This window comes from Ochotona curzoniae, unplaced genomic scaffold, assembly GCF_017591425.1.
Source record: "Ochotona curzoniae isolate NIBS_2020 unplaced genomic scaffold, NIBS_Ocur_1.0 contig_64, whole genome shotgun sequence".
In the NCBI taxonomy this organism is placed as follows: domain Eukaryota; kingdom Metazoa; phylum Chordata; class Mammalia; order Lagomorpha; family Ochotonidae; genus Ochotona; species Ochotona curzoniae.
Window position 1 is genome coordinate 49,439,259 of NW_024466502.1, and position 26,336 is coordinate 49,465,594.

Below are 26,336 nucleotides of genomic sequence, written 5' to 3' on the forward strand. Positions count from 1 at the left end.
TTTATTCTGTGTATTTGTAAAATGTAGGTATCAACACTGTACTGCAAATTGCAAGTCAAACCTTGTTTTTATTTTTTCCCTTCTATTGTCCCCATGCAAGTCAAACTTTTTGTTTTTAAGATTTATTTTATTTTTATTGCGAAATCAGATACACAGAGAGGAGGACAGATAGAGAGGAAGATCTTCCATCCATTGATTCACTCTCCAAGCAGCCACAACTACTGGAGCTAAGCCAATCTGAAGCCAGGCGCCCAGAGCCTTTTCTGGGTCTCCCATGCAGGTGCAGGTTCTCAAGACTTTGGGCTGTCCTCAACTGCTTTCCCTGGCCACAAGCAGGGAGCTGGATGGAAAGTGGGGTAGCTGGGATTAGAACCAGCGCCCATATGGGATCCCGACACATGCAAAACGAGAACTTTAGCTGCTAGGTTACCATGCACGTGCCAGGATCCCATATGGGATCATCTAAAAAGGTAAAAAGATTTGTGATAACTAAGAAACAATGTCATACACTTCAAACATACATTATATATTAAATTTATTTAGGCTTATGTGCATCCTTGTACATAGATTGTCCTCAATTTAAGCTAGTATTATGTTCCAGTAAACCCATCATAAGTTGAAAACAATTTAAGCTAAAAATTATTTAATATCATTAAACTACCAGTAGTGCAGCTTACCAATTCCATGCAGGGACTCGGGTGTCTCCCCAGTAAAGCTGTTACTGGCAACTGTGGCTCACTGCCACTACCCAAGGGAATGTGAAAGCCCATCTCACTAGTCCAGGGAAACATCCGCAGACTCAAGGATGTTGTAAAGCCACTCATGGTAAGTCAGGGACCGTGTGTGTGTGTATGTGTGTAATTCTGTAAGAAAGAAGGCCAAGAAAAGCGAGCAGAAGACATTGATGTGCAACATGAGTTGTAAACATGTGATTGTTGTCTAGCTTCCTTAAAATTCAGGGGACTCTAAGTCCACATGGGCCCAAGAGACGTAACATGGGAAGATATAAGCCATCACAGAGGAAGAATGTGGGACTATGTTTACACAGGTTAGAAAGGAAGTAAAGCGAAATGCTCGTTTGTTTACAAATGCACATGATAAAGATGAGGGAATAATCAACAAACCATGGTTGTGTCTGGAAATAAATGGACGAGACCTGAGCTAAGCGTCTCCAATGGTGCTGATTGAATCCAGACCGTGTCCTCTGTTCCTGGCATTTATTTACCTCAGTGAATCAATGTTAAATTATATTTCACATGTATCATTGAAAGTTTTACAACAACCAGATCTTTAAGTCAATACATAGCTTTCTAATTGTCTATTTAATCGAGGAGAATCTGGGTCGGGATGTTTGACCAGCTGTTAGCTGGAAATACTTAGTATTTTGGGGAGGTCTAGATCAGAATTAATCTGTGGAGTTATTTTAGGACTATAATTTTTCAGGATATGGGAATTTGAGAATTGAATAAATGAGGATGAAAAAAGTGGATGTTTGCTGTAAAAAGGTAAAAAAAAAATTTTTTTTGGAATAATTTCCACTTGAAGAAAAGGCATGGCGAGCCCCTGGGTCACTTGGGATCCTCAGATTCCAGGTTGAAGTGCCTGGGACCAGTCCCACCTTTCTTTCCAACCAAGCTGCCAGGAGACAGCACACTGGATAGCTGAGTTCTGGGGTCCCTGCACCCATGCAGGAGATTTGAGTGGAGCAGCTCCTGGCTTCAGCCTGCCTTGCTCGCTTTCGCTCTCTGTCAGTCTGCCTTCCAAGTAATTAGTGAAATTTCAGAAGCAAGAAGAAAAGTGGCTCTGAGATGAACAGTCAAGAAAAAACCATGTAGCGAAGGATGGGCAACTTGTATGTCAAGAGCAGGGCCGAAATGAATTTTCAGCAGTTGTCGTCATTGAGAACTTTAACCCAGGAATGGGTAGAATGAATGGGTAGAATGAACGCACAGACATGTAGAAACATCAGAGCACTGTACAGCCATTTTCCCATCTTGATGGAGGGGAGAAAGTCTGTAATTGTGTCCTCTGGGGGATGAACAGTTACCATCTGGGCCTAATCATTTACAAGTTTTAGAAGATTTGCTTATTGGAAAGGCTGATTTACAGAGAGGAGAGACAGAAGGATCTTCCATCCACTGGATCACTCCCCCAGGGACCACAACATCTGGAGCTGAGCCAATCTGAAGGCAGGAGCCAGGAGTTTAGCTTCTTTGGGGTCTCCCACCTGACTTTGGGTAACCTATACTGCTTTCTCAGGTCACAAGCAGAAAGCTGGATGGGAAATGGAGAAGTTGGGACATGAACCAGTGCCCTGATAGGATCCTGACCCTTACCAGAGGAGACTTTAGCCATTGAGCCATCACACCGGCCCAGTCATTTACGTTTTACAAAGCAGAAAGAAACTCGGAAACAGGCTCCTGGCTCATTTCGGAAGGTCCCTCGGCAGAAGCCACAGGTGCTCATTAGTTCTTGACACCATTCTTGCTTTCTAGGCTGAGATATTTGGAACATTTTGCGGGAGGAAGAAAAACAGGTGCTTAGTCATCTTCCAAAGGGATGAGCAGAGCCTTGCTCCCTCGAGCATCCTGTCAGTCACCCCGAGGGGGCAATTACTGTTCTTGTTGTTTTGAACCGTGCTGCTTAGTGGCTGGCCTTGCCAGCACAGTGACATTTGGCTAATACAGGGTACAAATGTATTTAGAAATAAGCTTGACTAACACCTTCAAAACACATTAAAAAAAAAAAAGATTTATTTATTTGGAGACGTGTCAGAGAGAAGCAGAAAAGGCTCTGTCTATGACCCACTCCCCAAGGTCTACAATGGCTAAGGTTGGACTCGGTTGAAACCAGGAGTCAAGAATTCCACCCAGGTCTCTCCTGTGGGTGGTAGGGGCCCCAGGACTTAGGCCATCCACTGTTCACTCTTGGTGTGTTAGCAGGCAGCTGGATCAGAGGTGGGATAGCCAGGATTCACCAGTGCTGTGGTGTCCATCAGTAGCTTAACCTGCTGTGCTACAACAATGGCTCCTCCAAAACACATTTTTTTAAAAAGATGTGTTCATTCATTTGAAAGACAGAGTTACATAGAGGGTCACACACACACACACTTCTGCTGGTTCACTCCTCACATGGCTGCAACAGAGCTGGGAGCCTCCCCCAGGTCTCCCTTTTCTAGGCACACTGTGCAGGAGCTGGGACCCCAGAGGGTGCCCAAATGAATTGCCAGTACTGCAGGCAGTGGTCTTCCCCAACTACAGCGCAACACCAGCCCCCAACATGTTAAATCTATTTTCTCTGTTTATTTGGGAGGCAGAAGCAGGGTAAGAGAGCCAGAGTGCTTGCATGCCTGTATCAGCCATGGCGAAGCCAGACTGAAACCAAGCATCCCAGGAGTCCTAGTATGTGTGCCAACACTTGCGGCCTGTCGGAGTGCTGCGTGGCCATGGGCAGGTGTCCCATCGCAGGGAAAGGGGCTTCCCGTTCAGGCAGAGACTGTATGAGCTTGCTGTGAAAAGTGATTGAATCAGGAAGTTTTCTGGTTGCTCCTTCTATGAGAAGTGAAAACCCGGGAGGAGAAGCACGGTGGCGTCTGTACTGACAGTGCAGAGCCAGGAGGGGGCCTCAAGTTGTTGCCTCTGTTCCCTACTGAGGGTCACAGCTGACAGAAAAGGGAAATGGTGAAAATACACACATGGGATCACTCTAATGATCCTGCATTCACATGAAACCGGGGGAGATGTTCTGTGAAAATGAACCCAACATTCCCACAGAGAGGAAGACAGTCCTGAGAAGCAACGGCTCAGCTCCCATGCATAACATTAATAGTTATCTTTTTTTTTTTTTTTTAAGATTTATTTGTATTGAGAAGGCAGATTTACAGAGAGAAGGAGAGACACAAAGATCTTCCATCCACTGGTTCACTCCTCAACTGGCTACAATGGCTACAGCTGAGCCAATCCTAAGCTAGGAGCTTCTTCTGGGTCTCCCACAGGGTGCAGGATCCCAAGGCCTTCGGCCGTCCTCCACTGCTTTCCCAGGCCACAAGCAGGGAGCTGGATGGGAAGCAGGGCTATAGGGATTAGAACTGACGCCCATATAAGATCCTAGTGCATGCAAGGCTATGACTTTAGCCACTAGGCTACCATGCCTGGCCCCAATAGCTAACATTAAAGCCAGTCGTTCTGAGTGCTTTTATTATTTTTTTTTAAAGATTTATTTATTTATTGGAAAGCCAAATATACAGAGGGGAGAGACAGAGAGGAAGATCTTCTGTCCGATGATTCACTCCCTAAGTGAGCACAACGGTCGATGCTATGCCGATCCGAAGCCAGGATCCAGGAACTTCTTCTGGGTCTCCCACACGGGTGCAGGGCCCCAAAGCTTTGGGCCATCCTCGACTGCTTTCCCAGGCCACAAGCAGGGAGCTGGATGGGAAGTGGGGCTGCTGGGCGCCCATATGGGATCCCGGGGCGTGTTCAAGGTGAGGACTTAAGCCGCTAGGCCACGCTGCTGGGCCCCTGAGTGCTTTTATTATTAGCACTAGGAAAATTACAAACAACGGAGTTTGGTAGTCCACTTTCTTGCATCCTGTGCACGTGGCACCATTTCCATTTTTAACCGTATACAAGCAAGAGAGGCTAAGGAAAACAGAGCAAGGCCCTGCCGAGCAGACCAGCTGTACATGCAAGCAGGCGCATGTTTCCTCTGTGTTTCTAGTCCCCTGCTGCTTTTCCACTGAATCCCTGTAATTACAAAGTGTACATAGCTGCTATGCTCATTATAACAATTTAAGTTTGTGAAATAGGCAATTAAGATTATCAAGTATTTGATAAAAGTAACCCAAAAGCTGGGAGCTTTTATTTTTTTCTAAGAAATATTATTTCTTTTTATCTATAACAGAAATTTTGTTATCTACTGGTTTATATGAGGGTTAGAGAGCAACAGAGGTAGACATGGGTAGCTTTGCTACTTCCCTTCCCAAATGCCCATCATTGCTAGGGTCCTAAATGACGAGGACAGAACTCAATCCACAGGCCATGACGGGGTGGCAGGAATCTGTTCACTGAGTCCCAGGGTCCTCGTGAGCAGGATGTAAGGGTCAGAAGCCAGAGCCTGGTCATCAGACACGGGTACTCCAATGTGGGACTTGGGTGTCCTAACCTCCTAGGCCAAATGCTCATCCCAACCTAGTAAATTTTTAAAGATGTAGTTGCCAAAAAGAAAATAATTAGATGATTGAGAGAAGAAAAATCAGGAGGCTGAAGATAACCGTGGAGAAAACTGTTCATTCTGTATTGTTTAGTTTCCATACGAAGAAAAAATATTACTGGGATTTTGATAGAAGAAGGAAGAACACCAGAAAAATTAATGTTGGCATTATTGTAGTGGGCTCAGATTTGCTTGGGACAAGAAATTTGAGAAAGAACTTCATCAGCTGATGTCATTGACACATCATTTGGTCATTGATCTGACAGGTATCTGTTGAAAATCTACTTTGGCTTGTGCTGTGAAAAATGCTGCAGATGGAACAGTACCACACTCAGTCATTTCCCTGACGGAAACCTACAGTGTAAGGTAGGGTCAGCAAGGCTTTCTGCAAAAGGGGAAATAGTAAACGCTATAAGCTTCCCGAGTTATGGAGTCTGTCACAAGTACTCCCCTTTGCAGTTGTAGTGCAAATATGCGCTTAGCTAATTCTAAAAAAGGCATGGCTGTAAACCAGCAGCGCTTGGTTGAATCTAACAAAATAAAACAGGTGGTGGACTGAAGTTGCCCGCCATGCTTGCCAATTCCTTCACTAGAGGGAGGAAATGTGCCTGTGTCCAGCTCCAGCTGAGTTCGGAACTCGCGAAGGGTACGTGGATGAGGCGCAAAGAGGAAAGAAAGACGGGCCACTAGGGTTTCATGATCTTATAATGGACAATGCGAGAAAGCTGTCCGCTTTATTTATACAGAACCAGTCAAACTCTGGCCCAGATTTTTACGTCATGGTCAAGTGGGTGTTTCTAAGGATAATTCTGCCATTTGTTTTACCTAAAAACAATAGAAGTTCCTGCTACAATTCTTATCCTACAACAACTCAGTCTTGTATCTCAAAGAAAAGGGGAATCTAAAGAATGAGGAAAGAATGAAAGCCTAAATTTAGGTCCCTTGATTAGCATAACGTCAATGGGGATGGCCAAGACAGTAGGAATAATAGAAGGCCCTTTTGCAAGACATCACTATTGACATTAACCTCCAAGCTCGCATTGAGTGAGAGGCCAACCTCACAGTAGCAAACAATGCCTGGATGGATTAAACTTCTTCCTCAGGGTGGTCCGGTGTCCATGCAAAAGAAGGTGGAGCTGCATTCAGGTGGTTGTAGAGACGATCGCCTGGTGGGCCCTGCCAAACAGCAGGAAGTTCCTTGTGGCCCTGCCTGCAATGGAACAATACTCTTCACGCCTTCGTGTCCCCCACATCTACTGCACAGACCCCAACAGAAATGGGCACAAAACAAATAACTGTGCCTATGCTAACTTGTGCAAAGGCCCTGGGGGCAAGAAGACACAGCTTTGCAGGAACTGAAAATATGCATAAGAAGGCTGTCAGGTGAATGAGGCTGGAATGGCAGGTACAGAGTCCAGCAACATCATGCAAAGACACTTGGGTATTTAGTCTTCCACATGCCAACAGTTGGTGGAATCTTGGACTGTTTTAAGCAAGATGGCCACATAATCAGATTCATGTTTCAAAACCTCAGTCACTGCAGTTTGCAGAAGGAATTGCATTAACTTTCCTCACTTGCTACCCACAGAAGACGCCCTTTATGTTGGGCAATTCACTGCGGAGAACAAATGACAGCAGGTGGGAAGAAGCGTTTTCTAAATGAAATGATACAGACATGCACACTGTGACATTCTACTGGAAATAACACCCCCAGAAGCTCGGATTCTTCTTAATTCTCTCTACAAATATAAGCAGGCTGAGTTCCTGAAAGAAATGGCTTTTGTTTATGTTGTCAGGCTCCCTTCACCAGGGCAACTTCTCCTTGGGGTGCTGATGACAGAGAAGGAGTTTGTGCTACTCCTCTCCGGGAGTCTGACTCCTCACCTCCAGTCCAGGCATACCTAGGTTGTCGCCTGGGCCCCAGACCTGGCTTCTCACTCATCCATATCTGCCCAGTGTAAAATCTGAAGAATGAGATGGATTCTGGCGTGTCTTCGCCTGAGAAGCAGGATAAAGAGAATTTAGTGGGTAAGTTTCTTTCTCGTGGCTCAGCTTGCCTTCAACACGTGACAGGAGTTGTGACATTATACACAGAGAGAAAGCAGGAGCTCACTTTGCTGAGACTGGCTTCAGTTTCGTTTAGCTTCAGACTCAGCTTGGGTTCATCACTTAGGCTGGTTTTATTGTTCCTTGCATAGCATTTTCTCTTTTTCTTTGGTTTCTGATAGGATTTGTGCTTTGTGATGACTTTTGTATCTTTTAAATTGAATCGGCAGTTATGCGAAGAGAGTGGCTTTTGTTTCTCCTCATGTGTCATCTGATGATGATATCATTCAAAAGAAATCTTGCCTTTAGCTGTATCATAGTTGAACAATGAAGCTGAGAGAAAAACATACATCCTAAGAACGTGGATTAACATTAGGACCTTTATGCATTAAAAAGCTTGCATTGTCTTTTAAAATCTTATAGTAATTCTTATACAAAGGAGAAAGCAAAGTCTTGAAGAATTAAAAAAAAAATCTTCATGAAGGTCCCCAAAGTGATAATGGTGTGTGTGTGTGTGTGTGTGTGTGTGTGTGTGTGTGTGTGTGAAAGAGAGAGAGAGAGAGAGAGAACCGATCCTGCTGCATTTGTTATGTAGCCGAAGACATCCCAGAAAAGCTAGAAATGGAGGGCATGTTTACTATTAATTTTTGTAATCAACAGTATACTTTTGAAGACTTTTGCCTGAATTGAAGAAGCAGCTTTTTTCTTGAAGTAGGCACAGAGACACTGCCAGGCTTCAGGAAGTAAGTGCCCCTTGGAAGTGCAAGCAGGTGGGCTGGGGTGGGGTTCTCTTCCGAGCTGACCCTTTGTCGTTTAGCTTGGTGGACACCTGTTAACTTCCCTCTTAGCAGGCATCAGTTAGGTGGAAGTCAGGATTGAAATTGTACTCAAAGAGACATTTATAAGTATTCACGATTTTTCTTGCTTTTGTTTGTTTGCTTGTTTAATATGATGGAAAACTATTGCAGAACAAATAGCGAGGGTTAATATTTTGAACTTGTGCTTCCCTGTGTGTTCGGCAGATTCCAAGAAGTGCAAAACTGACCATTCCTTGAGATCTGTAGGAAAAGCTTGCCCTTGTCCTTCTGCAACTTAGATACATTAGCCAGACTACATTACTGGTCATTTAAGCAGTGCATGTATTTCTATCATGAATGGCAAGGGAACTGAATGGAAGACCCAGTTCTTGTCATTACCCCTAACACATGCCTCATGCAATTGGTCCTGTGTAACTGGCATGTGTCAACTTTGTAAACCCCTGTGTGTCTCTGCCTAACTCCAAGTTCTTTAGTCCCTCAGATGGACCAGATTCAGCTGACAGTGGGGGATTTTCACCAGGAAATGCTATTGTCAGAGAAGGCTCGCTGTTCTTAAACTTGTACCAGCACATCACTGCTTAGTGACTTCTGACCTGCTCCCAAGACCCATTCTTTTTCATAAGAAGTTGAAGTTCATTGGGATCTAGATTACTTATGTGCTTGATATTCTAACCATCAACCAGTGAAAGACTCTTCCTGCGAAGCTTCCTAGAAATACAGATTCTTGGTTCTAAAACCCAGAAATTCTGGCCATTTCAGTATCAGTTGGGCATGAGATCTTGCAGCCAACCAAGCACCCAGGTTCTGGTGAAGCTACCAGACCCAGGAAACATTTTGAGAAGCACAGGTTTGCTTTTGAACAGTTTCACGATTTCTAGGAAAGCGTTCCTAGGCAAAAACTATGTATATTTCAGGGGGAAAAGACAGGTAGAAAGATGAATGACAGGTGATGAATAGGTAATGCTGAGCCCCTATGGGATTATTGTAGATTTTACGTTTGGTCTTCAAAGCCCTGTGTTTTTCTGACCATGTTTCCACATAGTGGAAGTATATACACAAACAGAGAATTGTAGAGCCTCATCCCCAAGCCTTGGTAAGCTGCGTGTCTCTATCCCACAACCCTTCTATTATTTCTGCCCCCCGAGAAACATCTGGGTTGTTGGGTTTTGGTTTTTTTTTTTTTTTTTCTGCTCTGGAAGCACAAATAACTTTTAAACACTTTGACTTGATTTTTCCAACTTTAGTTTTTAAGATTATAAGCAAATCAGAATTAAACATACTCATAATTATAACAAATCACTTAGCACTCCCACCACTCAGGAATAACTGCTGTTAATGTTTTGGTTAATTTTCTTCCCAAAATTTCCTGTCATCTATACATTTTGTCATATTCCTTTTTCTCGTAACACTGTTCTATAATTTTTTCCTGATTTTGTGAACTTCTGAAAGCCTTGTGTTCTGTGATATTGTATGGTTTTATCATGGTTGGCTTAGCTAACCCTTCGCTGCTGTTCTTTCAGGATCATTCTCATTAGTCACTATTGTCTCTAGCGCCATCATGAGAATGTTTGGGCGTCAATCTTAAGGGGAGAGCATCAGCGCTTCTCATTGCCAGGGTGTTATTTCAGACACAGATTAAAAGTGTGGGGGATTTGGGGAGAGAGAAATCTTTATTTTTTTTTAAGGTATTTATTTGAAATATAGTGTTACAAAGAGCTGGGGACGCGCACACACACACACACACACACACACAGAGGGAAGGAAGGAGGGAGGCAAAGAGGGAGAGAGAGAGGAAGAGAGAGAGATCGTGTGTCCCACTGGCTCACTCCCCAGGAAGTCACAGTTGCCAAGGCTCTGCTAGGCCAAAGCCAGGAGCCTGAAACTCCATCTGGGTTTCTAGCACAGCACTCTGGTGTGTGATGCTGGACGCGCCACAATGCCAGCCCCAGCAAGTGCTGCTTTAGCTGGGATGCTGGCATAGCGTACGGAGGTTCCTGGTTAGAGAACTATTAGGCGTCCAGCCACAATCCAGCTCCTGTTAATGCGCTCCGAGAGGCCACACAGATGAGGGTCCTCGCCATCCGTCTGGGAGATTTGGATGGTGTTCTAGGATCCTGACCGTTGTAGGCATGTGGGGGAGTCAACTAGCAGATATAGCGCGCACTCTCTCTCTCTCTCTTCCCCTCTCTGTCTCCTTTTTAAATAAAATGAAAATAAATAAATATATGTTTTAAAAATCTATCCACAGACCTATTTATCCATTCTGCTGTTAACTCCAGATGACTCTCCTTCTTTTGCCTTTCATGAGTAGAGTTGTACTGACTATTCTTTTTTTTATATTGTTATTAACATTGTATTATGTGATACAGTTTTATATGTACTGACTATTCTTGAAGATGTTTTTCCAGTGTTCTTAACACTCATTTATCTCATGTATTCTACTTTGAAGTTGAATGTGGAGTCCTAGAGTATGTGTAGATGCATCCAAGGAGTTCTGGTGAACTCTCAAATTCAGTTGGCTCTCCCAGCAGCATTCCTGAGAGCTACAGATGTGTCACAACCTGGCTCGAATGTGGCAGCATTTTCTGTAATGTTTGATACACTGGGTAGCAATGTATTAGTGTCTCACTGTAGCTGTAACTTCCACTTCCCTGGCTGTGACGGGTCTCAATCCTCCTTGACATCTGAAAATAAGCTCCGAATACCTAAACAGTTGTATCTGCTAAGAAAGAAAGGACAGAACTGATTGTGGTAACACAAAACTGTGGTCAAATATTATTTGTGGATTGATCTAATATGTAAATACTGATGACCAAGTCAACAACACTATTGGCAGCCAACTCATCTAGCCTGCTTTATTTGCTGTGCTTCATTTCCGCTTCTAATGCCAGTGATTCTTCCCCACTCCCTGTTCTCCCACACTTCACCAGTATTGCCTGGAGCATTTGCCATCCTAGAGGGTGTTGAACTCTCCAGAGGTACGAAGGGAATCCACACACCAGGAACAAAGCCCTAGGGCGCGCCTGTACAGTTGGAAATAAGCTTTACATGACTGTATAAATCAGTAAAGGTCAATGTGAACGTCAGCTTCTGGAATTTGCATCCTTCCTGAAAGGGAGAGCAAGGGGATGATGACAGGAGGAACTCACAAGTTGCGCCTCTGCGAAGTGAATGGTTGGCTTTGCTTACCTGCAAAGCTCTTCCAGTACACCTATAGTTCTCCCTCGTGTCAGCACCTCTGGGTTTCCAGTCATGGTTCTGGCTTTGCAGATGGAAAGGATGGTGTTATCAGTGTGGTGTTCTTTATCACAGCCGTACACTGGACATAGCTGCCAATCAGTTCACCAGCTGTAGACATCCTGGAAAAATGCATCTGGAGTGCTGACTCCATTACTCCTTCTGCCTCCACGGTGTCTTTCCTCTCCTACACTTGAACCTTTGATGACAAGTGCCACATCATTTCTGATAAAATATTTGTTAAATAAATGAAAGAAATCAAGGGCAATTTTTAGAGGGTGGAAATCCATTTGTGCACCAGGACATAAGCATGTGACAGTGGTTTTATGGTTAGGTCACAGTTGTTCACAGACAGTATACCTGCTGGAACCTAGTGGCTAGCAAAGAGGTGGTGCCACCTTTTTTTCTTTCATCATCCTTTCAACTTCAAGGGAAGGCTCTGTCTGGAGCCTTGTGTGGCTAAATTCAGGGCAGGAAGGGGTATTTTTAAAGTTACTTTGTAATCTGACATTCAAGTCTAATTCTTGGCATGGCATCCTACTTTAAGCTGGCTGTGATGGGGACAGAGCAAGAGCTTTTAAGGGAGAAGAAAGGCTACTTGAAGAATTTACACCTCAGGAAGCTACCAAAGCAGCCCTTGCCCTGTGGCCACCGCCACTGCTTGCTGCCTCCCAAGTTGTGCCTGCTGCCCAGGCGGAGCTGGGGCAACTGCAGGGAAGCAGGGAGCAGTGCTCACAGACACCCACATTAACCAGCTAATGACACCCCTTGGCTCCACCAATTCTCACAGAAGCAGTGGCTTGGGTGGCTCTAATACTCAGGTGTATTGCTTGGAAACTTAATCATGTCTCATTTTCTTTTTCCATCTCAGCCTGTTTAACACCTAATCGAGCCTTTCCTGAAGCACATGTGTAATGATGCAAGGGCTTGTTGGGGCTTGAGAGGGTGCCTGCAGGTCAAGGCGATTTTCTCTGTGAGACGAGCACTTGTTCATGCTCCTGGTGTTAGGAGTCTACTTTGGGGATCTTTAGGGTTTGATTTGGACACTGAGTATGGATGTATCTCTTCCAGCTGTCTGTGTGTGCTGCATTGCTGCAACAGAGCTCCAGAGCACCTTCAGATTTATCGGCACCAGCCATTACAGTGATACCCAAGGGGACAGACTTTGCTGCCCCTAGCACTTTCATCAAGATTAATGGAAGGTGTCAGCACAGCACGTGAAGCTTCTATCTGCAGCTATGACATCTGATATCAGAGTGCCAGTTGGAGTCCTGCCTGGGCAAGCTTTTGATCAGCTTCCCGCCCATGTGTCTGGGAAGGCAGTGGGATGTGGCCCAAGTACATGAACCACGCCTCTCATGTGAGAGACTTCATTGGGGGTCCCTGGCTTCTGGTTTTAACCAGGTCGTTGATGTGACCTGTGGCCATTCGGGGAGTGAACCAACAGATGGAAGATTAATCTCTCTCTTTCTGCCTTCTCTGTTTGTTGGTCCACCTTTCAGATAAATGAAAAAGTACAATTCATATAATGAAGAATCAGTGAAAAAGTGTATTGGTCCCATGAGGCACTGCTATTGCAGTGTTATTTTTCAAAGCAAAACTTAATGTCAGTCAGTAGGAGAGTGAGCCACTGCTGAACAATACTCCAACCAGCTGCAGGCATTGCTGTAGGATCCATACACTGGGTCTGTTTGCCCAGTGTGCAGAAGGCCAGTCCTTGCTGTTAGAGCAGTGGAAGAAAGCAGGTGTTCATTGCAAAGTGCAGAGCAAGGGGATGGGAAGCTCTTGCTTCATTCCTGGGCTTCCTGAGGAGTTAGAGGTGAAGGTTCTTACAGGTTGAAGTTGGTTCTGTGAAGTGAGTGATCAGCTCATGTTCAAATTCCTGGCTTGAGCTAGCGGTAGAGGATGGCCCTATGCCCTGGGACCCTGCAACTGCGTGGGAGACCCAGAAGATTCTCCTTATTCCTGGCTTCAGATCAGCTCAGCTCTGGTCTTTGCAGCCACTTGGGGAGTCACCCAACAGATGGAAGAACTTTCTCTCTGTCTCTTTACCTCTGGAAATCTCCCTTCCCAATAAAAATACATACAGTTCTCACATATTGCAGAAGGAAACGACTCCTTGTCTGCTGAATGGATCCTGGTGTGACCAGGCCTATCACTTCCTTACGTGTGTGAATTCCTTTTCACAGCGAAAAGGCAGGAACATTTTGGGGGACAGAAAAGAGGCTCTCTCCTGATTTACATTGTAGTGGTTTGGTTTCAGACGCAATATCCCGAGGCTCAAGTTTGAAATAAAGGGACGTGCAACAATGCAGAAGATTAAGGTAGATAAGTATTTCAGGACATAGGAATGCCTCCAAGTTATGTGAAATTCAGGCACTGTGTGATGCTATTTATCAAAGAACAAGCATTACACATCAGAGCCAGGTATCTTCCTGTGTGTAAATGCACAGGAATGAATCTATGCACACCAGATAATAACCATGGAAACTATTCTAAGTGAGAGCAAAATAAAGAAGAGGGCGGGATGGCTGGAGTTGGGCTCTTTAAATGAGAATATGTATGTGTGGATGTGTTAGTAATACATAACATATGATACGTAAACATATTATAGGTATATAATATAATTGAAATAAAAAAATTCCTATAGGAATGTGCAATCTCTTTTGATCTTCTACCAGAATTGTCTGATGTGTCTCAATGTGGAAGATGGCCTTTGGAATTCAACCTTGGTACACTGCCACGCCTTAGTTCCCACCATCTCTCTCCACGTGTGTTTAAACTAAGAGAAGAATATCTGTACATGAAAGCTTTCTAAAAGTTTGGTAGTTCCACCTAGTAGAATGTAGTCATTGAAATTACTGAAATAAGGACAGGACATGTAAAGCCAGGCATATGTTTAAACCATTCCTGGGAGGTTGGTACACACTTTTGGAAGGGCATTTGTCATCAAAACAGTAAATACGAATCCCTTTGACTTAGCACATTTACTATCAGGAATTAATGTCATATTGGTAAACAAAAAACCCACTTTGTCAGAGTAAAAAACTACAACTTTTGTAACAACCACAAATATGACTTGGATCCCAAAGGAATGGCAGTACAATGGGATGGGAATTGAGACAGCTTCTGCTAGACTTTGTGAGTTTTGTAGTTGGATGGGGAGGAAGCTGTGATGACCCTTGTCTCTAACCTGAGCCTTGGGGCAGGGGAGATCAGGGCATTAGCTGAGATGCTGAGACGATGGGTGTAGGTAGCTTTTCCTAGTTGGAGGCATGGTCAATAGAAACAGTTCTAGTGTTCATGTAAAGAATGTGGGATTGAGGGAAATGGTTGTTGCCAACTAAGAGCCAAGAGAAAGAATTACCAAAGAGGTAAAACACTTATGAAGAATTCCAAAACAAAATGGTTCATCAGATTTGTATGTTTTGTGAAAAAAAAAACTTGAGACTCAAAAAATTAAGTAATTGATATGACACAAAGTATATCATTTAAGGCAGTTGCAATCTGCCACATCGCTTCCCTCTGGGGAGAATTGCACCTGCCTGCCTACCCATCGACCTGCCTGCGCGGAGGTGGCTTAGCGTTTTACTTGAAGAATTTCCAAGGACTGGAAGCTGAGGATTCTGGTGCTGCTGGTGCATGGATCACATTTGAGAAACACTGATGTGTTTTGAGAATATTAAACCATATAGCTCTATGTAAATGCAGTAATTATTATTGCTATTGATTGCAGTGAGATTTTCTTGGAAGGGACGGGTTAATTTAAATTCCTGAAAGCCTGCCTGAGTGTGCGTGTGTGTGTGTGTGTAACAGCAGTCAGGGTCAGACTGGGTGAAAGCTTCCGTCTCAGTCCCAGCGGGCTTGGAGCTATCCACATGGTTGCTCAGGCACACACCCCTTAGCGGTTTTTCTAGGAATCGCACTGACTGCAGGCTTGCTGCCCTCTCTTTCTCTAGGCATCAGCAGTAAACGGCTCGGGGTGTGTGGCTGGATTCTCTGGACGCTTTCTTTCCTGTTGATGCTCATCACCTTCCCCATCTCCATCTGGATGTGCTTGAAGGTAATGCCCTGTAAGGTCAACAGCGCTCTCCCAACGAGCTGATCAAGTACCATATCCAATGCTCTCCCTTCATCTCTTAGATTGTCAAGGAATACGAACGCGCTGTGGTGTTCCGCCTGGGACGCATCCAAGCTGACAAAGCCAAAGGGCCAGGTATGACACCATGACTGCCCTGGCCATGACCTTGGGCCCCTCTCCTCCTATTACTCCTTTCCCGCGTCCCCCTTATCTTTCTCGGTGGTGTGTACCTCTGGAGAAGCAAAGAAAAACCGGAGGCTGGAGCTCTGGACCTGTTGCACACTTCGTGGGTGTGGCCTCTGGTTTGAGACTTTGAAAATCTGAACCCACTTTCTCGCTCTGTCTCTCGGAGAGATCCGAGGAAGAGTGACTCTGGTTAGATTGTTCGGATGTCGCTTCTACAGGGTCGCTAAGAGAACTTCACAAGTATGAAGGGAAATGGGAAATGGCCAGGGTAAACCACCGAAAACCGCAGGTGCAGTATTCGGGTTGCTGACATTGTTTTTGAAAAGGGCTAAGACACCAGCAAAAGACAATTTCTTCCTATGGCAATTAAGTCAGTTGAGAGATGGGGCAGGAAACAACCATCTTTAATGGGCAGCACCACAGCAATGCCGAGTGGTCCTGGGGTGCGGGTTTTGTTTCCAGACTTGCAGCCCAGTATCAACTCAGCTGCTGACACTTGCAGGAGGTTATGGAGTACAGTGAAGGGCAAACGCTTGTAGCTCAGCTCAGACAACTGGAGAGTACTTCAGCTTCTCGATGGCTTCTCGGTGTCGTGACGTCATCAAGTCTGGCTCCATCTGACTGGTAACCCTCCAAACCACAAACCTGCGAGGAGACAGCTCCCAACTCCCTGTGCAGAGAGACACTGGTCCTGAAAATAAGGAACCTGAAGCTAGCTTAGGTTTGCTGATTTATCCAAGATTAGTTTTATAGATTGCTGTCTTGCAGCGAGGGAGTTGATGCGTGGAGCTGATAATCACACACGGTGGTCAATAGTCAAGGTTTAGTAACAGACTGTTACAGACTGACAGTCACGTAGACATAAGGAAGGGGGGCCAGCCACAGGATGCTGTTACGTGCTTGCATGCAAGGGGGGTCCAATCAGTAGGCAAAGTAGACAATGTTTTCTTCTGGCTGGCTACTAAACACTGGAAGAAGCACCCCTTTGATCTGCTGTCAAAGCTTGAGGACTAGGGAGTTGCTGCATCCATGCATTTCTTTTTCAACTGCTTCAGGACCTTTGCTCTGAGTTCCTGCCGCTCTCTCACAGGGTTATAGCTGGTTTTCATTTCACACCAGCAGGTTCCCCATCGTCTTTCTATCCAGTTGTCTTCTTGGAATAGGTGGAGGCGAAATTGAAATTTTAGGCATTGCAACACCTAATGTTGCATGTTTCCTTCTGTCTTCAACCTTGCAAAGGAAAAAAAAAAACATTCTGAACTAGTCATGTCATAAAAGGATGAAGCTTTTTTTCCTTGGCCAACATTGGGGATGTTGATATCGAAATGGTGAGATACTGATTTAACACTCCTAAGTCTTCATAGTGTATATTTAGCCAAGCCATATGAAACTGCAAGATTTGTTTTGAGTTAGAAAAAGTGCCACAAAAGCTAATACTCTTCTCGAAAGCAAAGGATATGAAACATCATCTTAGGAGTGCGCATTCGGCACAGCAAGGACCTTGCCGCTTAGGCGGCTGGTGCTAACCATGGTGTAGTAACATTCCATATGGATGCTGGTTTGGATCCCAGCTGCTCCACTTCTGATCCAGTTCCCTCCTAAGGGCCTGGCACAGCAGAGGAGGGAGGCTCAAGTTCTTGGTCCCCTGCACCCTTGCGGAAGACACAGAAGGAGCTGCTGGCTCCTGGCCTCGGCTCAGCTGACTCCTGAGGCAATTTTAGGAATGAAGCAGTAGTTGGAAAATCTTCCACTCTGTCTTTCCTTCTCTGAGACTCTGGCTTTTATAAATAAATAAACCATTCAACATTTATTTTACTTTTTTTATTATTAAAAAAAAGCATTTATACAGAAAGAAGGAGATACAGAGAGAATGATCCTCTACCTCTGGTTCATTCCCCAAGTGGCTGCAACGGCTGGGGCTGAGCCAATCTGAAGCCAGGAGCCAGGAGCCTTCTTTAGGTTTCCTGTGCAAGTTCATGATTCCAAGGTTTGGGGCTGTCCTCTGCTGCTTACCCAGGGCACAAAGAGGGAGCTGGATGGGAAGTAGAGTGGCAGGAACAGGAACCTCTGCCCATATGGGATCCCAGTGGATTCAAGGTGAGGACTCAACCACTAGGCTATTGTTTCAGGCCAAATAAATAAATCTTTCTAAAGCAAAGTATGCTGCTTGGGACAATTACATATTATATTGAAGGGCCTGGATTTCAATCTCAGCTTTACTCACAACTTCAAGCTTTCACTTTTTTTTAAATAAAAATTATGTACTTACTTATTTATTTGAAAGAGTTACAGAGGAGAGGGAAGGGAAGACAGAGAGAGATAGAGATCTTCCACCTGCTGGCTCACTCCCCAGATGGCTGTAATAGTCATGACTGGGCCAGGCGAAGCTGGGAGCCAGGAGCCCCATTTGGGTCTCCCCTGTGGGTACCATGGCCCAAGTCCTTGAGCCATCCTCTGCTGCTTTCCCCAGGCCATTAGCAGGGAACTGGGTATAAAGCAGAGTAGCCAAGCCATGAACAATTGCCCATAGGGGATGCCCATAGGGGATGCCAACATTCTAGGTGGCAGCTTAGTGACCTGCAGCCCGGGAGGCAGCAGGTAATGGCTCAAGTGGCTTGGTCCCTGCCACTCATGTGGGAGGCTCAGAACGAGGTCCTAGCTCCTGGGTTCAGCCTGGCTCAGGTCTGGCTGTTGTAGACATATGGGGAGAAAACCAGCAGCTGGATGATCTCTCACTGTCACTGTCTCTTCCTCTTTCTGCTTTTCAAATAAATTGAAACTAAATTATTAGGGATTTTTAATGCCCATAATCTTAGAAGGCAGCCACGAAACAATGGTTATCCGCTATGGCTGTCTGGCAACACATTTTTGGCTCGTTTTTATAGTTGGAGTAAAATTGCTCTTTCTCCCGGTATGTGTTATCTGTGGCAATACTCTGAGTGCCTTGCGTTTGGCTCTGAGTGCGTGGTAGGCACTTGGGTGCCCGTTCCTGAAAACCTGTGACATTCCACAAGCAGTCGGTGGAGGAAGCTTAAACATTGCAAGTAGAGTCGCCTTCCCTCTGGGTTTTGTGAAGGACCTAAGAGAAAGAGGACACGAATTCCTTCTTGTGGATGTCCTTGAATTTCTCAAACCAGACGTGTTGGGGTCACCTGCTGAGTGATCACAGAACATGCTCCATCTGATGGGCCTAAGCCCGTAAGCTGAAATAAAAGTGGATCTGAGCGAGGCAGAGGAGTCGTAACTGGGAACACTCTAGAGAAAAAGGCATCTCTCTTCCACGGGCTTTCCCAGGAGACCTCACTAGGAAACGTCCCAGGATGACAACTGCTCTCGTCATCCGTGTCTCTAGAGTGGACATGTTAGCTCGAGAGATCGCAGCGACTGAGGGAAGCAAGCCAAAGTGCTAATGGAGAACCTCTGCACTCTTTAAGCTGTAAACTGCTGTTCAACAGCAAAAGTGTTAATCACAAGAGCACCAAACATACACCTAGCCCGGTGTATTGTAAGGTAAGCTATTTCACTGTCACATTGGATCACGTTTTAGTTTTCACTGTCATCTTATATTGATTAGGAAACCAGAACTCAGGAGAGTTAGGCAAGGGTTCCTGATTATGTGACCCTGCAAAGCTGAGGTGAGACTGATGTTTCTGTTTCCAAGGGCTGTGCTCTTAACCCATGACGGAGAACTGAGGAACAAAGTGAAGTGGGCGGTAGTTCTGACCACAAGTCTCAGAGAAGTTTAGAGACCCAAAGAAAGCAGCTGCTTCTGCCCGAATGATCAGCCTGTTCCATGACACACAAACCAAAATCTATCTCGTTAGAAATAGAGTCACCTTGAGGGTGATTGGCGAGGTCTGAGTGTTGGGGCCCACGGAAGGGGCCCTGCCTCACCCCGACCCTGCGGTCTCGGGGGGTCATGATCTCCCTGGCAACATCCCAGAGGCCCTGAATCAGTTGTTGGCTGGGCCACCCTGCATCCTAAATGAGTGTCTGGCGTTCACAGTGTTCATGCCCGGTGAGCCTGTCCCGCGCCTTACTCCCAGGCTGGCATGAACGTGTGCTCAGCTGTAATTCATACTGAAAATGTAAACAAAAAGTTTATTAAAAAAAAAAAAAAGGAAGAAAATCTGAGCAATAATCCTGGAAATGGAAATGGATTAGTGTTCCCAACTTGCCAGCATGCAACTTTCTTTTTTTTAAAGATTTATTTACTATTATTTGAAAGGCAGATTGACAGAGAGAGAAAGAAAAACACAGAACTCTTTTACGTGCTGCCATGGTCTGAACAGGGCTGATCTAGAGCCAGGAGCCTGGAGCTTCTTGCAGGTCTCCCCTGTGGGTACTGGAGTTCAAGCACATCCTCTGTGCTCTCCCAGGCCACGAGCAGGAAGCTGGATCGGAAGTGGAGCACCCGGAACTCGAACTGGTGCTCCAATGCAGTGCTGGCCCCTCAGGCACAGGATTAATTTATATGCCACAGCACCAGCCCCTGGCGTCTGTCTACATTTTACAATAAAGAAGGAACATTCTCTGGGATAATGTTAAGGACCCAAGGATGAGGTTTCCTGTGCCCATCCTTCTCCAGCTGGCCCAACTCCAAGGCTTCCTAACTCAGGAATGCTGCTTGTTCTGAAACTAGAATGTGGCTATTGAGAAACTGTTAGTCCTGGAATACCCTGGCTTCAGGGAGTCTAGGACCCTGGGAATATTCCAGCTGCTATTCCTTTAGTATTACGGAAGGTGACTCAGAATGCTGCCGGGCACGGGAATTCAAGGCCAAACAGTCTATTACCCGAATCTTTGAAAAGCATTTTTTCAGAGAGAGAAATGAATGGACAAACATGGTCTCTAATGATGTCAGTTAACACGTGGATGGAAGCATTTGTTTATAAAAAAGTTTAACATAGCAAGAGTCTTTAGCTTCTTGATAAAACGCCTTAGTTGTCAGCTAACTAGTTTTCTCTAGTTGCTGCCCAAGAGGAGGAAGTCATTTCCCTCAAAGCCATTTGTGCAGGTAATGCTGGTGCTGGGAAGGAGGTGTGCAGGCAGCCCACGGGCGTGTGGACCAAACACCCAGGGAGACACCGGCCCTCACTCTGTGCAGGAGAGGAGGAATTCAAAAGCCCTTTCTTCCTCGTAGGTTTGATCCTGGTCCTGCCCTGCATAGACGTGTTTGTCAAGGTTGATCTGCGAACGGTCACTTGCAACATTCCTCCACAAGAGGTAATGCTGGGTACAGTCTCCAAAAAGCTAGAAAACAAAACAAAACAAAATGGAAATGAAAGTTTATTTTGATGTAACACGTTTTGAAATCTTATCTGTAGGTTTTTCCTTTTTTTTTTTGAATATGTTTGAGCATCCTCGTGTTTTTATCAGAAATAAAATCTATCTTCCCTCTTACACTGACAATTGAAATCTTACAGAAGGTTTATAAAATATAAGGCAGAGGATGAACTGAAGTCTGCTCTCCTTACCTCACCACCCTCCTCCCCCCAAAACAAAAAACAAAACAAAAGCCCTTGAATTGACGCAGGAGGTTTCTGAAACACCAGGAGTTTGTTTTTGCAAAATAAGAAGGAGGTCAAGTGCAAGGACAGAACAGCCAGAGACTGAAATGAAAGTCTGAGAGAACAGTGCAGCTGTGAGCAGGGGCGGAGGAGGAGAGACCGGGTCTTTGACAGAGCAGCTGAGGCGCAGCTGGCCGGAGACAGCGTCTGCCCCCAATGGTGCCCTCAACACACCTTCTCACACTGGCACTAAAGTCAAGACTCCCCCTGCTTAGACTGCATGTGTGTTTGGATGTGGCCAGGCAGGACAGATATGGGGACAGAGGCCGCACCAGACCCACACAGGTAGAGATTTCCATCTGTAGAACTACAAATGAATGACCAAACCAGTGAGTGGTAGGCGAGAGGAACTGAGCTAGTAATTCTAATCCTGTCACCCTGTGTTAGCCAGGTGATCCTGAGGAAAAGAAAATCTGAATGGGACCTAGAAGGTGGGAGGGAAAGGAGAGATGGCAGAAAGTCAACACTGATGAGTGGATGTTAATTTCCTTCTTTCTGGTCAGGACATCCAATCAGCGACCAGCAGTGCCATCTCTGTATCCTGATTAGAAACTGTAGAGCACCCACTTTAGATTCAGCCAGGCCCAGGGAGAGGAGTGCTTGGTATGTGTGATTACCCAAAGTAGGGCTTTTCTGGCTCCGTTATGGATGGTTCTAGGTTTGAGTCCATGGCAGGTGCAGTCAGTCACCTGACTTTTCCTTCAAAGTACTTGGTCATTAAAGATTGTAAAGTGAAATCAGGTGCTTGCTACTTGATTATAAAATGGTCTCTGGTGCCATCTAGCCTTCATAGGCAGTACTGCACCGTCAAGTCTGATTAAAAAAAAAAAAGCCATTAACAGTTTAGCAGGGAAACAAGTGTTCTACCTCTGTTTAGAAGTAGAACAAGGTGAAGTTCTACTGTCCTTCTGAGCCTTGAAGTACCTATTCTCACTATGGCCAGCCAGGGGCTTCTGCTTGTTCGAAGACTCCTGTAAGGTGAAGTAACAGGGTAGATAGAGATTACGCCTGTGCGGGCGTTTTGATGTGCGCTGGGAAGATGCTGCGCCTCAGCCGGGAAGGTTGTTGTCCGCATGCAGTCCCGTGGAGGAGGGCTCGCCGGCTGGCGGTCGCTCCATCGCTCGCTCAGACTTGGCCCTGCCCTCGCTCCACAGATCCTCACCCGAGACTCGGTGACGACGCAGGTGGACGGGGTCGTCTATTACAGGATCTACAGTGCCGTGTCGGCCGTGGCTAATGTCCACGATGTCCACCAAGCCACGTTTCTGCTCGCCCAGACCACCCTGCGCAACGTCCTAGGCACGCAGACCTTGTCCCAGATTCTATCAGGGCGGGAAGAGATCGCCCACAGCATCCAGGTAAGGACAGCAAGAACCAAGAGCTGGCGCTTTCGCTCAGTCCCAGGATCAGTGGTTACCAACGAGTGGTCCCAAACACCCCCATATATGTTCTCTCTCTCTCTCAATCTCTCTCTCTCCCTCCCTCCCTCTCTCTCTCTCTCTCCCACACACACACACCACTTTTCCACAGATGAACCTTTGCCTTTTGACTTATTTATCTACCATTACAAGGTACGTATTTGAATATCTGGGCGGGAAAAGAGTCAGGTGGAATTGAAGCCTTTATCATCTTCTTTGGAATTCCAAACTGAGTGACTGTTGCAGCCCCTTCTGAAGAGCTTAGAAACAAGGTTTATTTTATGCCACTGCAGAGGGGTTCCCACATCTCAGGGAACATGTTGATTCCTACGTTTCAGTTTGAAAGTCAGAAGATGATACGTCTGCTGAGCACAGACTTACCATACTGTCAATAGTCGTAGCAGTGTGAACACCGAGGATGATGTATCAGGTATTAGCCTTATTGCTTCACGTCCCGGTTCATAGACAATCACATTTCTATGTCTGTTTCAGTCAGTGATGCCTTGATACTGATGTTCCTTTCTGTAAGCTGGGCGAGGAAATTCCACTTTGTTCTTCTCAGCATCTTCTCCCATCTTGAAAGTTATACAAAGGTCCAGAGACTTTAATGAGATAATTTCTACTCTGTCTGATAATTCCTCCTGTGGTTTTTAAGAGCCTGATGCCTTTGTCAACTCCAGCGTTTCCCAGATGTGGTCCGGCTGCGGGGTTCTTATGAGGTTTGTCCTGCTCCCTGGTCCTACAGGGACCACAGAAGGATGAGGGGTCCCTGGATCACCCGGCCGTGGGGGTCTTCATGCCTCCCTCGAGGGCCATTTCCCTTCTGATGGCACCATTTCTTTCTTTTTCTAAAAGATGTGTTTATTTTTATTTCAAAGGCAGATTTTGCAGAGAGGATAGACAGAGAGAGGGAGATCTTCCATCTGCCGACTCTCCCCACATGGCTGCAATGGCTGGAGCCAAGCCAGTCTGAAGCCAGGAGCCGGGCCTCCCAAAGCGGGTACAGAGTCTCAAGGGTTGGGGCCATCCTCCACTGCTTTCCAAGGCCACAGGCAGGGAGCTGATGGGAAGTGGAGCAGTTGGGACATAAACAGGTATCCCCATGGCATGCCAGCACTAGAGGCAGAGGATTAGCCTGCTACACCAGACGCTAGCCCCTCTGATCTCATCTTTTTTTTTTTTTTTTAACATTCTTCCCAAGTTGTCTACTGTGGATGGATTTTAAGGTTTTACATTTTGACCTCAGCCTGAGTCTGCTACCAAAAAAAAAACAAAAAAAAAAAAACCAAAAAAAAAAAAAAAAACACGCCTTGCTATTTGTTTAAAACTGGCTATGGGACAAATACCATCTCCACATTCTTATCTATTGAATCATTGTTAGGCCCTGAGAGTTGGAGGTCTTATCTCTAAGCCTCAGTGCCGTCCTGAAAAGAAACCTTTCATCGATGGGGAAACTGAGAACCAGAGAGGGTATACCGTGGCCCAGTGACTGATCGTGGCACGTGACAGGCAGAATCCAGGTCTGAGAGAGCGCATCAGTGTGAATGCCATCACTCTGAAAGCAGCAGGAGCCGAGGGTTTATCCTGCAGTATGGAATAAAGGTGTCAGAATCGCACGTCACCGTCCCTGTCCTTCCAGACCTTGCTGGATGATGCCACTGAGCTCTGGGGGATCCGCGTGGCCCGAGTGGAGATCAAAGATGTCCGGATTCCTGTGCAGTTGCAGAGGTCCATGGCGGCGGAGGCAGAGGCCACCCGGGAGGCCCGGGCCAGGGTAAGCATACCCGGCTCACACGGCGAGGACAGCTGAGCTGATGGTGCGGGCTACACAGGGACGGAGCTCAAAAACAAGACTCTGGCAACTATTTAGTAAAGGGTAGTTAGTCATCTTTAACTGAAAAGCAAGTTGAGAGAGAGAGAAGTTTCCCGTTCACTGGTTTGCTCCCCACGTGTGCATAACATCCAGGACTGGACCAGAATGAAGTGAGGGTCCCAGCATACCACAATGGGATCTCCCAAGGGGCTGACAGGGACCCAGCCACTTAAGGCACCCCTTGCTAGCTTGCAGATGCACAACAGCATGAAGCAGCCAGGACTCGAACCCAGGCACTCGATGTGGGATGAGAGCCTGCGGAGCAGATAGCTCAAACTGCCAGCTCCTTGGAATCCTTAGTAGTGCTTTTTGGAAATCATAAAAAGATTTAGCTTTTACAGAAGTCCCTTCCAACAAAAGGTGACTAGCAGCTTCATGTACTTGGAGGGTGCCGGGTAAGAGCATGTTCAGCAGCATGCTGAACAACTAAGCCAAGAGTACACCAGCCTCTCCCCGCCTCCCCCACCAACTCGCAGGCTTCACTCCAGAGCTGAGGAAGCGGAGTGTCAGATTGTTTCAAGATCCTAGCTTTGTGTAAAGCCAGTGTTGGGTATGTAGCCATCAGGGCCTGTGTTTGAGCATGGTTGTTCTAGTCCGTGAAATGTTACTAGATTGCAATAGAATTCAGGTTAGGATTACAAACCGCACGTGCCCCCTGGTCCAGCGTGTGCCTGATGCTTGCATCTGTAGCTGCCAAGTCCCCTAGGATTGATTTCCTGAAGTATCAAAAATGTAGCAATTAGGACCCTTGCGGTAGCCTTTTTTGGAATCTCACCTGAGAGTTGATGAAGTCTTTTGTCTGCCACCCTTGGCTGGTGTGTCTTCTAAAGTTGCAGCAGCTCTCAAGCAGGCCCTTGGCAGCGATGGGTGGGGATCACTTTCATACAGAGGAGGGAAGCATTACCCATGGGGCAACTGGGTGCCAGCTGGGTTGTTCATTTGCTATCTGAGAACGAGAAAGAGAGTGGAGCTCGGTGGGGGTGACCAGGCTGGCACTCAGAGCTACCTGCCAGAGAGAGCTGAGAAGCCCGGAAACAATCCTGGCATTGTCAGCATGGGGCTGCACTGGCACCAGAGCAAAGGGAAATCTCCCCTATGATAAGCAAAAGCCACAAACAAGCCAGTTGGAGGCCTTCAATTTCAGGCATCTCTGAAAACTTAATGCAGCAGGTCGGGCTGCTCCAATGAGGTTCAAGCATGTTCCTAGGGTGGCTGGCCAAGGAGTCTTTGTGATTGGAAATGAAACCTAGACACTTATCCTTTGTAAAATCTCTCTCCCTGCTTCCTGTAATCTCGAGTTTCCCTCACCATGTAAAAAGCTGATTCTTGCCAAAGAAGTAGATGATACAATTGTTGCCACGTCGGGGCACGGGTCCAGCAAAAGCAAGCCCCCATCCCAGCCTGTGATGTTTGTGTCTTTGTAGGTCCTTGCAGCTGAAGGAGAGATGAATGCTTCCAAATCTCTGAAGTCGGCCTCCATGGTGCTGGCCGAGTCGCCTATAGCCCTCCAGCTGCGCTACCTACAAACCTTAACCACTGTGGCCACCGAGAAGAATTCCACCATCGTGTTCCCTCTGCCCATGAATATACTGGAGGGCATCGGGGGCATCAGCTACGAGAAAAACAAGAAGGTTCCTGGCAAAGCCTGAGGCCCTGAGGAGGGAGCTAGTCCCTTGCTGGAAGAGGTGTCTTTGCTCCCCCTGTGGGAGCTGGCATTAAAGCAAGAGAATTCCAGCACTACTCAAGCCGCGGGAGCTGCAAAGCTTAGAACTCATTAGCAGCAGGAAGCAGTAGAGGCTCCGAACAGAGGTCAAACATGTAAGACAGAGGGCAACGGATATTGCAGCTAATACAATCACTTGGCCATGATCTTAGTCATCTAGTTCCTGCCTTACT

The 26,336-nt window shown here is 46.1% G+C and overlaps 1 protein-coding gene across 1 annotated transcript; it reads left to right on the plus strand.

Annotated features, from left to right (window-relative positions):
• The first annotated feature begins 7,187 nt into the window (after window positions 1–7,187).
• On the plus strand, window positions 7,188–26,089 carry STOML3 (stomatin like 3). The gene is made up of 7 exons (XM_040991060.1): window positions 7,188–7,239; window positions 15,272–15,375; window positions 15,456–15,528; window positions 20,723–20,805; window positions 22,304–22,507; window positions 24,207–24,341; window positions 25,865–26,089. Exons 1-7 carry the CDS (start codon window positions 7,188–7,190, stop codon window positions 26,087–26,089), a joined length of 876 nt encoding a protein of 291 aa, XP_040846994.1.
• The last annotated feature ends 247 nt before the right edge of the window (window positions 26,090–26,336 follow it).